Source organism: Cannabis sativa, chromosome 1 (assembly GCF_029168945.1).
Source record: "Cannabis sativa cultivar Pink pepper isolate KNU-18-1 chromosome 1, ASM2916894v1, whole genome shotgun sequence".
Classification (NCBI taxonomy): domain Eukaryota; kingdom Viridiplantae; phylum Streptophyta; class Magnoliopsida; order Rosales; family Cannabaceae; genus Cannabis; species Cannabis sativa.
Window position 1 is genome coordinate 38,443,013 of NC_083601.1, and position 14,982 is coordinate 38,457,994.

The 14,982-nt window shown below is 29.3% G+C and overlaps 2 protein-coding genes across 3 annotated transcripts; one reads left to right on the plus strand and one right to left on the minus strand.

Annotated features, from left to right (window-relative positions):
* Nucleotides 1-3,263, plus strand: LOC133037407 (uncharacterized). The gene is made up of 3 exons (XM_061114629.1): nt 1-603; nt 1,255-1,999; nt 2,205-3,263. Exons 1-3 carry the CDS (start codon nt 14-16, stop codon nt 2,646-2,648), a joined length of 1,779 nt encoding a protein of 592 aa, XP_060970612.1. The 5' UTR covers nt 1-13; the 3' UTR covers nt 2,649-3,263.
* Nucleotides 3,264-6,377: 3,114 nt separating this feature from the next.
* On the minus strand, nt 6,378-14,856 carry LOC115712369 (uncharacterized). 2 transcript variants are annotated; one of them, XM_061114631.1, is made up of 6 exons: nt 14,572-14,856; nt 10,823-10,908; nt 9,658-10,473; nt 8,564-8,752; nt 8,012-8,458; nt 6,378-7,847 (listed from the first exon to the last, which is right to left on the minus strand). In XM_061114631.1, exons 2-6 carry the CDS (start codon nt 10,904-10,906, stop codon nt 7,530-7,532), a joined length of 1,854 nt encoding a protein of 617 aa, XP_060970614.1. In that variant the 5' UTR covers nt 10,907-10,908; nt 14,572-14,856; the 3' UTR covers nt 6,378-7,529. The 2 variants fall into 2 exon arrangements, with proteins under 2 accessions (XP_060970614.1, XP_060970617.1); XM_061114634.1 differs by lacking the exon at nt 14,572-14,856 and adding an exon at nt 13,551-14,168.
* Nucleotides 14,857-14,982: the final 126 nt, after the last annotated feature.

The following is a 14,982-nucleotide window of genomic DNA, read 5'->3' on the forward strand; positions in this document are numbered from 1 at the left end:
ACGAGCTTCTTGTATGGCTACTGAAGGAGGACAAGAAGTTCAATCACCTCTAACTGTCTTGCCAAGTATGGGCATTGAAGACCTAAGAGTGAATCATATGTTCAAGAACAAAGAAGAGTTGAAATCTGCTCTTTCGAGGATTGCTATCAAGAAGCACTTCCAATACAAGGTTAAGAGATCATGTTCGCTGACATTTTGGGCAAAATGCATAGATGAAAATTGTGAGTGGTACCTCCGCGCTAGAAGCTCTAAAACATCAAGCTACTTCAGAGTTATCAAGTACAAAAAATTTCACTCATGCTCCTTAAATCACAAAAGTACTGATAATAGACAGGCTAGTGCAAAAGTAATCAGTGATTGCATCAAAGAAAAGATTCGTGACCCGAAAACAAACTACAAAACAAGACAAATAATAAATGACATGCGAGATGAGTATGGAGTGCAGGTAAAATATAACAAAGCATGGAGGGCAAAGGAACTAGCAAAGAATAATGTCAGAGGATCATATGAAGAGAGTTATGCTGAGTTACCTGCGTACTTACATATGCTGAAATTGTCCAACCCAGGAACCATCACAAGAATTGAGAAAGATGATGACAATAGGTACAAAATTTTGTTCCAACTCATGTCTTTTCCTTTGAGTCTATGTTGTTTATTTTCTACAATAAGTGTTGTATATTTTGCTCTTTTTTTTTTTCCTTTTATGATTATTTATCTGGAAGATTGATTACAAGATTCTTGAAATAATTTTTGTTTTTTGGCATTGATATACAATGCATCTTTCATAAATTACATAATTCATATAAACTACAACAAAGCCATAAGAAGTAGGATTATTTTTTATTTTTAATTTAATTGACTGTACAGTTCATGTTCTTGTTAATAAAATTATGGATGAAATTTTTATTGCTAGTTTAAGATTGGAAGTTTAAGATCTTATAATGAATAGGTCTTCAATATTTTTTTTTCTTTAGTTGCTTTCCTTCTATGTTAAAACAGCTTGATCATTACACTAAATGAAACATGTTCATAGTTTAACAAAACACCAACACTGATATCCATGTCGAGTTTTATTTTCTCATTGTTTTCATAAATTCATAATCATCATCATCAATATCGATTAATGGTATAGACATTTTATTAAAAAAGGATTTTGAGAGCATGGGAAGTTCAAAATATATGTATGCAATAGTGGAATGATTTTTAGGTGTTTTTAATTCCGATATTTGGTGGTTGGTTTGTATTTTTTTACAGGTTTAAATATATGTTTCTGGCTTTTGGTTGCTCGTTGGATGGATGGAAACATTGCAGACCTGTTGTAGTGGTTGACGGAACTTTTTTAAAAACAAAATGTGGAGGAACGTTATATGCAGCTTGCGCTAAAGATGGAAATAACCAAATCTTTCCTCTTGCCTTTGGAATTGGAGACTCTGAGAATGACAAAGCGTGGAAATGGTTTTTCAAAAGGCTTAAAGAAGCAATAGGTGAACGAGAAGAGATGTGCATAATATCTGATAGGCACATCAGCATAAAGAACGCGATTGCAGAAGTCTTTCCAGGAATATACCATGGGATATGTGCTTACCATTTGAAGCAGAACTTAAGGAGTAGGTTTAGGGGTGTGCACGTGCAAGCCACATTTGAAATTGCTGCTAGAAGTTATTCAGTTCCAGAGTATGATTCTGCTATGGCTGAGTTGCGCAACATCAATCCTGAAATTACTACATACTTATTGGAAGCAGATCCAAAAAGGTGGGCTAGATCGTTCTTTCCGAAAAGAAGATATAATATTATGACCAGCAATATTTCTGAGTCAATAAATTCTGCCATTGAACATGCAAGAGACCTACCTATAACTCCATTAGTAGAAGCTCTTAGAGAAATGGTACAAGATTGGTTCTCAAGACGAAAAGAGGCAGCTACATGCCAATTTTTTGACGTGACAAAATGGGCAAATGACGTAATGGAGAGCAAACTTGATCAAGCATTTCGAATGAAAGTATGTATAGAATCTGTTTATTTATTTCACAACATATATTTTAAATTGAATATTGCTGAAATGAAATTATTGCATGGTTTATATTATTCTATGCTATTGTGGATAACCTTCTTATGGCTAACTCGTTCTATACGACCTGTAACAATTTTTACATTCCAAATAACTATGCTTTTATGTTTTACTTAATAATTAATTTGTTTCACAGGTTGATAAAATAGATATGTTCAAATATCAAGTCACCTATGGTGACACAACCTTCATTGTTGATCTGACTGAAAACTCATGCTCTTGCAAGGAATTCCAACTAGAGGGAATTCCATGTGCTCACGCCATTGCAGCAATCGATGCGAATCATTTTGATAAATACAAGTTTTGCTCTGAGTGGTATAGCAAATCTGTTTTGTTGGAAACATATGCAGGTTCAGTTAACCCTCTTCCAAATAAAGAGGATTGGAACACCCCAGATGAAATTAAAGAAGACCGCATCAAGCCTCCTGAATTCAAAGTTAAACCAGGACGTCCTAAGAAAAGAAGAGGAGAAGGAATTGGAGATTATGCCAAGCGTGGTCGACGAACAATGACATGTGGAAATAGTAAAATATTGGACCACAATAAAAAGAGTTACAACCACACAGCCAACCAATTCTAAAGCCAGGCTAAGGATATCAAATATTTGACTTGCTTAAACATATATAGCTTTAGGCTTGCATCATACTCTGTTATTTGCTATTTGATTTGTAGCCTTTTCCTTTTATTAAGTTTGGTTTGGCAATGTGGAAAATGAGAATTATAATCATTTGATTAAACATAAATGTGAACTACAATGAATCATGAATGAATAACTGTCTTCTAATCTCAACCATTGGAGGAAAGCATGGTTGATACTTCCTGTATTCTTTTGTATCTCAAGTATTGATCAACTTTGCAGGCAAGGATTCTAGCATTGAATGATAATTACTTTTTAAAAGTTGGGGGTCACTTGGTAATCTCCATCAAGGCCAATTGCATAGACTCTACAATTCCCGCTGAGCATGTTGCTTGAACATATATAGCTTTATGTTTTAGACTTGAAATTAATAATAATATGTATCAGTTGAAGAAGCAAAGATAGCAGAGCTTTATTGATTTGTTTTTTATTTTCTTGTTGGATTGTAATTGCTGAACATTTTTGATGCATGAGCTTTATTGTAATCAAATATTTGACCACACTTTTTAAGACTGTAGACATACCTTTTCATTTTAATTTTTACACATTTGGTTCTCATTTATGTTTTTGATGATATAAATATATTATGATGCTTACTTTGTAGGAGCTAATATTGACATTTTTATACTATATGGTTTCAGAATTCTAAGAACATAAATTTTTTTCATGTGCAATGTTTAGAGAAATGCCTATATTTCAACAATTGTTTCATGTCTTTCTTTTACTTTATTAAAACAACATTGTCATCAACTATGTATGTAATCATTTATAAAAATTAGACAAATAACAATATAATATATGTTTTAGGGTAGTAATCATAGTTTAAGTTATTTAAGGTATATTGTTTACCTTATTTTAGGCATGTTGTTTATTTCATTTTAGATACGTTATTTACCTAAATTAACGCATGTTGTTTACCTAAAAAAAACATGCTTTTTTCACCTTATTTTAAGGCAATTTGTTTACCTAATATTGGATGACTTTTTAGGTAAACACCTAAATCTAAATAAGGCACGTTGTTTATCTTATTTTAAGGCACGTTGTTTACCTTATTTTAAGGAACATTGTTTACCTTATTTTAAGGCACATTGTTTACCTAAATTAACACATGTTGTTTATCTAATGAAATATTGTTTACCTTATTTTAAGGCACGTTGTTTACCTAAATTAACATATGTTGTTTATCTAATGAAATATTGTTTACCTATTTTAAGGCACGTTATTTAAAATTTTAAATAAATTATTATTTGTTATTTTAAATTACATTGCAAATTGTTGATAATGAAATAATTATGAACATCAAAGTGCCAAGAAACAAAGATTTTTTTTTTTTAAAAAAAATAGTGTTTAAAACTTATTATTATATTTTTCTTTCTCAAACAAAATAAATAATATTTGGAAAGTTATTTGTATTTTTTCTTATCCATTTATTTCTAATGGATTTATTATGCTTTTTTTTTTTTAACATTGTGCATATATTTTGACTTTATCTTCTGCAATATTCAATAATTGTCCTAAATTTTTATAAAAAATCATGACTTTTTTTAGTGACAACTCATATACATATATTTATTTTAATCTTTATATATTTATGGATTTTTTCATAAAAATTTAGCTAATTATAATTAAATAATAAAAAATTTAAAGTTTTATTGTCTTGCACTCTCCTCGGTATCACACAAGAAATTTTTTTAAAAAATATTGCTAACCAATCGTGGGACGCCACCTATAGAAATTACTAGGCAAAAGTGGTGCCCAATAGCAATGTTGTTTCTACAATATGCCTATAGCCGTTCTCTTTCCTTCACTTCTCACACGAAATTCTTAATTTAGGTAAATAGTTTGAATTTTAATATTTTTGTGCGATATTCAAATAATAAAAAGGTAAACATCATGCCTTAATTTAGGTAAACAGCGTGTCTAAATAAGGCATGTTGTTTACCTTTTTATAGGCATGTCGTTTACCTTATTTTAAGGCACGTTGTTTACCTTATTTTAAGGCATGTTGTTTACCTAAATTAACATATGTTGTTTATCTAATGAAATATTGTTTACCTCATTTTAAGGCACGTTGTTTAAAATTTTGAATAAATTATTATTTATTATTTTAAATGACATTGCAAATTGTTGATAATGTAATGATTATGAACATCAAAGTGCCAAGAAACAAAGATTTTTTTTTTTTTTTTTAAAAATATTGATTAAAACTTATTATTATATTTTTCTTTCTCAAACAAAATAAATAATATTTGAAAAGTTATTTGTACTTTTTCTTATCCATTTATTTCTAATGGATTTATTATGCTTTTTTTTTTAACATTATGCATATATTTTGGCTTTATCTTCTGAATATTTACTAATTGTCCTAAAATCTTCATAAAAAATCATGACTTTTTTTAGTGACAACTCATATACATATACTTATTTTAATCTTTATATATTTATTGATTTTTTTCATAAAAGTTTAGCTAATTATAATTAAATAATAAAAAATTTAAAGCTTTATTGTCTTGCACTCTCCTCGGTATCACACAAGAATTTTTTTTAAAAAAATATTGCTAACCAATCGTGGGATGCCACCTATAAAAATTACTGGGCAAAAGTGGTGCCCAATAGCAAAGTTGTTTCTACAATATGCCTATAGCCGTTCTCTTTCCTTCACTTCTCACACGAAATTCTTAATTTAGGTAAATAGTTTAAATTTTAATATTTTTGTGCGATATTCAAATAATAAAAAGGTAAACATCATGCCTTAATTTAGGTAAACAATGTGTCTAAATAAGGCATGTTGTTTACCTTTTTTAAGGCACGTTGTTTACCTTATTTTAAGACACGTTGTTTACCTTATTTTAAAGCACGTTGTCTACCTTATTATTGTGCAATATTCAAATAATAAAAAAGGTAAACAACATGCCTTAATTTAGGTAAACAGCGTGTCTAAATAAGGCATGTTGTTTACCGTACTTTAGGCACGTTGTTGTTTACCTTATTTTAAGGCACGCTATTGACCTTATTTTAAGACACGTTGTTTACCTTATTTTGAAGCATTTTGTTTACCTAAATTAACACATGTTGTTTATCTAATGAAATATTGTTTACCTTATTTTAAGGCATGTTGTTTAAAATTTTGAATAACTTATTATTTGTTATTTTAAATGAGATTGGAAATTGTTAATAATGTAATGATTATGAACATCAAAGTGCCAAGAAACAAATCATGCATAAACTTTTTCTTATATTTAATCAAAATAGTAGAAGAAGTGAAAAAAATTATATTATTATAATGTATTAATTATGTAACAACACTAATAAAGAACAAAAACCATAATAAAATATTAGATTGGGAATAGAAATAAATGTTAACTAATATAGATATGAACACCAATATCATTGAAAAAGATAATAATGAGTCCAAAAAAATACAGTTTAGGATGGAGGTTTACCATTTTAATGATAAATTATGTTTTAGATTATTTTATTTAAAGAATTAAGTTTACCTAAAATGACATGTTTACCGTAATTTAAGATAGTGATTTACTATTTTAATGATAAATTAAAGCACCAAGTTTACCAAAAAATAATAATAAGAACTTAAGTTGATTAAATAAAAACTTAAAATGAAAATTTTGAAATTTAAGCTAATTTTCAAAAAAAAAAAAAAAATTAAAATGAAATAATTTCACAAAACCAAAAAAAGAAAAAGAAAAACTTAAGGTGAACAATATGTTATTTATCTAATTTTAGAATAGTAGGTCACCATATTAATGATAAATTATATTTTTGAATTACTTTCCCTTATGCACTTAATTTACTTAAGCATGTTGTTTACCTTACTTTAGAATGGGGTTTACCATTTTAATGATAAATACATTTTGAATTACCTTATTTAAGTCACTAAATTTACCTAAAAAGACATGTTTACCATAATTTCAAGCAAACATTAACTTGCTGAATTTCTTAGTAATGCTAATAAGGCAATCCTATAGTATAATGTATTTTTCTCGATCTCACAAATGCACCAATTAGTTAGATAATAATTAAGGAACAAATGAGATATTGATTCATTAGCAGAACCACACATCATACAATTTTTATCAAGACAAATTTTATACTTCAAGAACCAGTCTTTAGTCTGAAGTTGCCCAAAGAGCGTAGCAAGCCAAAAAAATAAAATGATGCTTTGACAAAAAAAAAAAAAATACCTTGAGATAATGTAATATTTAATTGAGAGAAATTGATTCAAATCTATTTGATTTTTTAATTTTTTTTAGTAATTCCACCAATTCCCTTCTAAAAGGTAAACATTATGAATCCACACCCATAAATAGAACTATAAAATTAAGTTTGATAGGATCAAACTTATTATAATGGATACAAAGAAAGTGGGGAAAATGAAATTGAACAATAAAATTAAAATGAGGCACTAAGTTTACCAAAATATAATAATAAAAGCTTAATCTAATTCCAAAAAAAAAAAAAAGCAAACTAAAAATTGTGTCATTTAACAACAAAGAATTTGTTTAGACAATGACTCCTAGAAAATAAATTATATTAAAGCATTCAAAATAAAAATTAATAATTTTTTGCAAAATTGCTATCTTGTATTACTCAATTGGTTTTAGTAAACCTTGAATGTCTTTCAATCAAGTACCTATTCCAAAAGCATTCCTTAAGTATATAACAAAAAAAGGAAACTAATATTAAGAAACTATAAAATGGGTTAAAACTAAGAAGTTGTACTTTTGTTTTAGAATAACTAGAAAAAACACATATGAAGTATTAAAAAATTGATACTTGTTGAATGTTGAGTCTTTAGTGATCACGTTATCTTGCGCCCTTTGGTTTATTCAATGGCTCAAATGGAGAAATAAGATAGCGGCTTAAGGTTGTCTTCCTCTTTCTTTTACTACGTAACACCTTCAATGTTTCACACAACGGCTCATTTTCATTTTCCGAAAATGATTGAGATAAAAGATTGAAGGTTGGAATATCATCATCGCTCTCAATTATTGCTTTTCCACTTTTGTTTGCCTCTACAACTTCTTTATCTTCATCATTGACATGATCCATGCTTCTAGATCCCTCATTTGCTTCCTTGTCTTGTTGTCCTTCTTTCATTTGATGAATTTTTACATTAGAATCCTACAAATGAAAATAAGATACATGTCATTGTTATTTGATAGATAAAATTATAAAACATAACATAATGAAATATGGTCATTTTGTAAATACTATACATACTTGCAAAAATATAAGAAAACTTTGATAAGAGAATATTCAAATTGAGTTAGATTCAAAAAAATTACCTGTAAAATCTCTGCAACATTAGGATGACAATCTGGACTGCTAAAAACAGTATTACTAGATTTCAATTCATTTGTGCACTCGTGAAAATTCCTTCGGGAAAAAGTGTTTTTACTTTCATTCAAAAAGACAAGATCTTCGCCGCTTTCTTTAGCATTCTCTTTTTCTCCACAAGTTCTCTTCTCTGCACCACCATTCTCCGCTAACCATAATACAAGTTTCTCAATATTTTTGAAACTTGTCTTCAACTCGAGAAGATCTGTAAAATATTGCATGAACACATCAACTTGTTTTCTCACGGCAGCTATTTCATCTTTTAATCCACAATTCTCGTTTGTTATTTCAGTAATTTTTTCTCTGATTTCAGCATTTTCTTTCTTAATTTCGACATTTTCTTCTCTAATCTCAACATTTAATGCTTTAAGAGAAGCACTCTCTTTCATTAAATCCTGCAAACATATAAGAGGCAAAACACAAAATCTTTTATAAATTTGTAAATAGTATGAAAAGACTAAAAAATAATAATATATGAAATAAGAAAATAAAAATAATACCTTTAACAAAATGGTGTGTTCATCTTTATTCATTTTTAGACTAGAAGAATGATGATTTACTTCAATCTCTTTTTGCAAATTTGTCCTTCTATCATTCATTCTTGGACTAGAAGAGTCGTGATTTAATCCAATTTGCTCAGCGGTTGTACTTCTATTATCATCCACAGGAGCCAAAGGAACACAAGTAATCTATGATCAAAGATATAAGAATAAATTTTTCAATGACTAAAAATCAAGTAGTAGTAAGTTGTAGTAGTAAGCAGGAAAAAAAAATAAAAAAGAGAATCGAACAGAATTATTTTGTCACTTTATGTTGTTTCCCTCTCTGTGAGATTCCTAATATGGAAAGAACCAATCAATCAAAATTCTTACTAGAATGAAATCTAACAATGCCCACCATAAAATTATATCACAATAGGAAAAGGAAAGCATTTTTGTCAATGGTGGGAGTGAGGAGAGGCCCCAATCACATCATGTGTGTCTCTTTTTCTTTTTAGTTGTTCATATAATTGGAGTCAAGGAAGGCACTAAGTCAAAAATATAAATATTTTATGTATAAAGCAAGTAGTTATTACATTCATATTATGCTGATTCTAAGCTAAAGTGACATTATTAAATGAGTGGTAACAACTAAGTAGAGCACATATAAATTAAGGAGCCCAAACATTTGATGACATAAGATGTGATATGGGTTTTATCAAAAAAATCAAAAGTGGTGTATATAACATAATTTCATTGTATTCATTATTTAAAAAAAAAACTTGTAGTTTAAACAAATTTGTGAAATGATAAATTAAGCCACAAAATTAATCTTCGAGGTACTAGACCACTAACAACAAGTGTGTAGATTTTTATTGGATATTTTAACTTGAATTGGGTCTTTATTTTATGTTGTTATAAATTGGGAAACCAAAAAAACAACAAACAAACAAATAAAATTTTTCCATAAAACCCCAAAATAATGTATGAAATTGAACATAAGTAATTTAAGATCAAAGATAGAAGATTAATATCATATGAAAAAAAAAACATGAAATTGAAAATAAAACAATTAATAATTGCAAAAAGAACATAGACAATATAAGAATACACACCTTATTTTTTCCGAAAACTTCTTTCCAAATTGTTTTCAAGCGTGAGCTACGCTGCAAGTTGGTCATCTTCCAGTTTAAAATTTTAGGAATGTTATTTCCAACCTTAATTGCAAAAGATGAACCTAAACTTGGAAGAATTTCAAAGCCCCAAACTTGAAAAGCTAACGGGAATCCACATATCTCATATCCCGTTTTTCGGCGATTCAAAACAGTAGAAAGACTGTTAACTGTGTCATTGAAAGAACGACGACCCCAAGGATACTTTTCAAACATTTGTTCATCATCAACCAACTTCATAACAAAATTGTCTACATGACATTGGCCACGCTTACTTTGTAAAATATTCTGCACAATGAAAACCTTCGTCAATTTTACAACATCATCATCATCATCAATTCGGGTTTTCATAAGACATTCTGCCAACTCTTTTCTGCTAATGGATTCATTGCCAGAAAAGTACTTGTTGAGTAATCGATTTGGGTGCTCAATGATATCAGAATCTGGGGGAAATTCATTGCAATTCAACCCTGTAATGATGCCAAACTCAACAATACTGAACTTCACTTTGTTGCTGTTAAAACTTAATTGAAGCTCATTCCCATTAGAATTGCACTCTTGATGAAGTAAGAGAGAGTGCATAATCATTTGTGCTGGTTTGAGAGATTCATCCAAATCAAAAAGATACCCAAAACATGACTCTCTCAACTTTTGTAGCTGTAAATCGCTTAGAAACTCTTTTATACAATTAAAACCGTGCCAATGACATGTAACATGGATGCGAGAATCATCAGAAGAAAATTTTTCAGGACCTACATCCTACATATAAAGCAAACATTGAAAAACAACTAAGATCAGAAAAAAGGAAAAAAAAAAGGTTTAAAAGAACTATTAGCATCAATTACAACATACATTAGAAACTACACCTACCAATTACAATAACAATTTCAAAGGTTTATGTATCAGCTTACTAAATATAAAGTGCAAAAAATAAAAGTCAAAATAAGTCGGCAAGGCAATTAACATATGTTTTTGTACATAATTACTAATGCATATTCATCTAATTTTTAGTGCACATATACAAAGCAAGAAAAAAAGAATCAATATTTCTTCAAACACATAAAATACATTAAGTATAATAAATTTTAATTTATAAAAAAAAATATACCTGAAAAACAACATTCTTTTTTCCACCACGATGACGACTTGATGAAGCTCTTCGCGCTTTCTTCATAGGTGATACTTTCGTCATATCTATAACAATAAGACAAAACACAATACTTAAGGCTAGCAATAACAATAATAACATATATGCTTATGCTTGTGGTGCTCAACACCCATGCAACTTCCCAACACTTTTGTTGAAAAGTTATTTGTGTTATATCAATGTCTTTAAGCAAAGCAATATGTGACAATGTTGGAGAAGTTGAAAAAAAAAAGAAGAGAAAACTTAATAAAAAATTTTGTTGATGGTGCTCAATCATCGTGACAAATGAGCGTAAAAGGAACTACTACTATATTATTATGAGTCTTTAAGCAACTAAACAAGTTGGAAAAGAAATAGCATATACTATTGTTTAAAAGCAATTATTTTTTTACCATGAAACTCTAATTGTAGGTTCAAAATTAAAAAACAAAATTAACTTGCTACGCTGCAATAGAACAGCTTCACGACTTTAAAATTGTCCTCGTTAATTGATACTGAGCTGAGTTGTTTTAGCACAGTCTTCTTTGGAGACTTACTAATGATATAAAATAAAATACTGGATTGAAAAATTAGTACTAACCATTACTAGTCAACAAACAAATAAAATAATTATGGTCATATTGGGAGTTTCTTTACAGAGCCTAATTGGTATAATTATGGTCCTTTAGAAATTCTTATGAAGCAAGATAGCATGAAATAGCTTCCTCACAACACACACAGTAATCTGAGTTATCTGTCATAATAGGTCAAAAAATAAATACATAAGAAATAAGTAGCATGATTTCAAACGAATTAACTTTTGCGCCCCAGTATCAACACTGCACAACACATCAAGATCCAAAAGGTTCCGTATTATCAGTGGTTTCTTAGTTTATAAATAAAATAAACTTAAGAGAAGGTAGAGCCTCATATGCAAACCTCCATGAAATACAGCAGAATGATCAAATGTCTCTTTTAAGAAAACTAATCAATTTGTGTGCAAAACATGATGAAGATGAAGATGATGGTTTTTAGTGGAAATGTAGGACAAAAGAGTTTAGTTTTCCAAACAAGAAGTAGTTTGGGACATGGCCTTTCTTGATGCAGTACAAGACAAACCATACTGTGCTAGTTTACAACCAATAAATCCTAATCCACAAACAAAATAACACAAATAATGTCATACATAGCTCTTCATAACAAATTTATACATATATATTATGAATTAAGGTTTTATTTAATCTCATTCTTTGATCTGTCTAACTCTTTTTTTTTTCTAATATGTAATGACCAAATTAATTCAGCTATAATATGCATGTGCCTCTCTCTTAATTAATAATACTAATTAAGTAGTAAAGTATGTATAACAGCAAAATAAAAGAATTTTGTCATGGAAATGGAACATAAGATCAAAGGAAGTGTGCATTGAACTATTTCAGTTGCAATTATTTTTTTAATTTCTTACTGTTTTATTTCTCCCACCTAGTTTTACACACTTTGCACTACAAAGAGATTATATATTTCTCTCTTTCAAAAATTACCAAATAGAAAAAGATATAAGAAAGTGAGAAAATTTCAAATAAAAAGGAGCCATGGTAATGACAAGAATCTCAAATTTCAAAACTGTGATGAGAATGAAGCATAATCCAGATGAAAAAAATTAGAAATTCTTCTTGCACACTCTTTTACTTTTGAAAGGTGAGTTTCTTCTTTTGTTATTATAATGTTTATATTTATGATAATTTAAAGTTATCTTTTTAAGTTTGACAACAAAATAGAGTAAACAATTACTAATATTATCTCATGAGGATCACTCAAAATAGAAGACAAAAGAATGAAGTATAATTCACAAACTGTGATATTCTCTACTAACCCAACTACTCTATTCTGAATATATTCCTTACAATTTTTCATTTTTAATAATAATTCTCATGACTCAATATATAAAGTGATTCTTGTTTTATCTTTTTCTGTACTTATATTTATAGTGAAGGTGATTCTCTATAAATATATATCCATTACAAAACCCAGAGTTAGAAGCTTTAGAGAAATTCCATAGAGACAGAAAATCCACTTGGGAGACTATCCAATAACTTAATATAATCACTAGCTACTATAGATAATTATTGTAGCTGCCATTAAATTCTCACACCTAACTAACTAGCTTATTGTAATTACAGCTTGATGTTTGTATTTTGTGTAAGCTATACTATAATGGAGTTCTTTAAATAGAAGAAAATCAACACATTGCAAAGAGACTAAAGATTACAACTAAGAGATCACAATCACAAATTAAACCCATCATTATATAGACAAACCTTGTTCTTTCTTTAAAGGCATAGCTGAAAAAGTTGCAGAAAAATATTTATAATATTTATGTGAGTATATAAGCTTAGTTAGTAGTTTATGTGATAGAATTTCATTTGACATGGTTAATAGTGTAAATTTTTTTCCCTTTTGTTTTTGAGATCTAAAGTGTTGTCAAGTAGTTGGGGAACTCATGGCGCAAAATCATTTAATCAAACATAGATAGTATTTTAAATGTGCATTACGTATTTTATTGAGGCATTTAATCAAACACATAAAAGGCATGAGTGCATCCATTAATGACTAGATGCTTCTACCAACATTAAAATTCCTATAAGAGATGAAACTTGAATAGAAACTAAACAAAAAGGTGAATATAAAAGATAAAAAACTTCTCACACACCTGAAATGATGAGATTAGAGAGTGAAGAGTTGTAGTCTAAAAATTGGCATCAAAAAGGAAGAGCAAGGTGTTGCACATCAAATTTTATATCTAGAAGAAAAACAACATTTGCATATATAAGAATTTGTATAGCTCACCTAATCATTAATGTGGCAATGATACCCAAAATCTTGGGACCAAAAAAATTGAAAAATATTGAAAGTTGCATATTGCCTAAGTCTTCTTCTACCACAACTTTCAGTTGCATAAGTTGCATATTGGGACCAAAAGAGACTAAAGATTACAACTAAGAGATCACAATCACAAACTAAACCCATCATTATATAGACACAACAACACCCAACGAATAATGTTGCATATTGCCTAAGTCTTCTTCTACCACAACTTTCAGTTGAAAATTTTGACCAATATAAATCTGTAATAAGGGAAGATAGGCATAATAATGAGGGGATGGTTGATAAAGAAAATCAAATGTTTGAGTAATAATTACTGAACTACATTATAACTAGTAATCAAACAATGGAAGGGGTAAGAGGAAAGGAGGCACAAACTTAAAAGATAGCATATACTACTATATTATTATGAGTCTTTATTTCTGATTTTTACGCTGGGACTTTCATTTGCTGCCTCTACTTCAAGAGCTACAGAAGAAAAATCCTCTTCTCACACAAGAGCATCAGGTAATAATTATACTTTATCTATGAGTATTATCTATTAGATATGTTACTTAGCTTGGCTATCTGAAATAGCTTCATTCAAAAGACTGAGGACTAAAAAATTCATTGATAACGGGCATCAGCCACATAATGTTCTGAAGTAGCATGGAAAGCAATTTAGCAAGGTATCAGCTACTACATTGACAATTCTTAGACAATAAATAAAAATGACACCAGAAAAAGTAGAGCATAAATCTCTAGTATCATTAAGAAAGTAAACCCAAAGAAGAATCCAACATCGTTAAAGTACTGAGCTTCTTGATTAAACTTTGATAATCGGATTCAACAATGGAAATGAAATTTACCTAACTTTGATATTGCAGAAAGGATGATGCAGAGGTACGAAATCGCCGGTGGTGGAAGGGGCTGGCGACGAAGGAGGAGGGCTGAAATCGTAGGGTGGAAGGGGCTGGCGATGTTGAATGGAGGAATGAAAGTGGTGAGGAATGGCTACTGTTCTGGTGAGGAAGGTTATTAGAGAGGGTATATTGGGAATGTGACAAATAAATGAAGGTATAAATAAAATAGATAGATAAGGAAGGTAAAAATGAAAGTAGTTAACCCAAAATGGGTATAGGATGCAATTTCCTCTAATATTATTGTCCCGTTTAATATATATCATTAAAATAAATTCAACGTACTAGTGGAAGGGATGAATTTCTTAGGTCAATCAAACCAAATGTCCAAGTAACAATAAGCTTATTGGAAGAAAATGA

Bases quoted from the DNA above. Each gene is read 5' to 3' on its own strand.
- LOC115712369 (XM_061114631.1), bottom strand. From the start codon at position 10,906: ATGACGAAAGTATCACCTATGAAGAAAGCGCGAAGAGCTTCATCAAGT. The intron at 8,753-9,657 runs GTGTGTATTCTT...CTTTGATCATAG, and splicing joins AAGTTTTCGGAAAAAATAAG to ATTACTTGTGTTCCTTTGGC. The intron at 8,459-8,563 runs GTATTATTTTTA...ATATGTTTGCAG, and splicing joins AACACACCATTTTGTTAAAG to GATTTAATGAAAGAGAGTGC.
- LOC133037407 (XM_061114629.1), top strand. From the start codon at position 14: ATGGCTACTGAAGGAGGACAAGAAGTTCAATCACCTCTAACTGTCTTG. The intron at 604-1,254 runs GTACAAAATTTT...ATTTTTTTACAG, and splicing joins GAGAAAGATGATGACAATAG to GTTTAAATATATGTTTCTGG. The intron at 2,000-2,204 runs GTATGTATAGAA...TTTGTTTCACAG, and splicing joins ATCAAGCATTTCGAATGAAA to GTTGATAAAATAGATATGTT.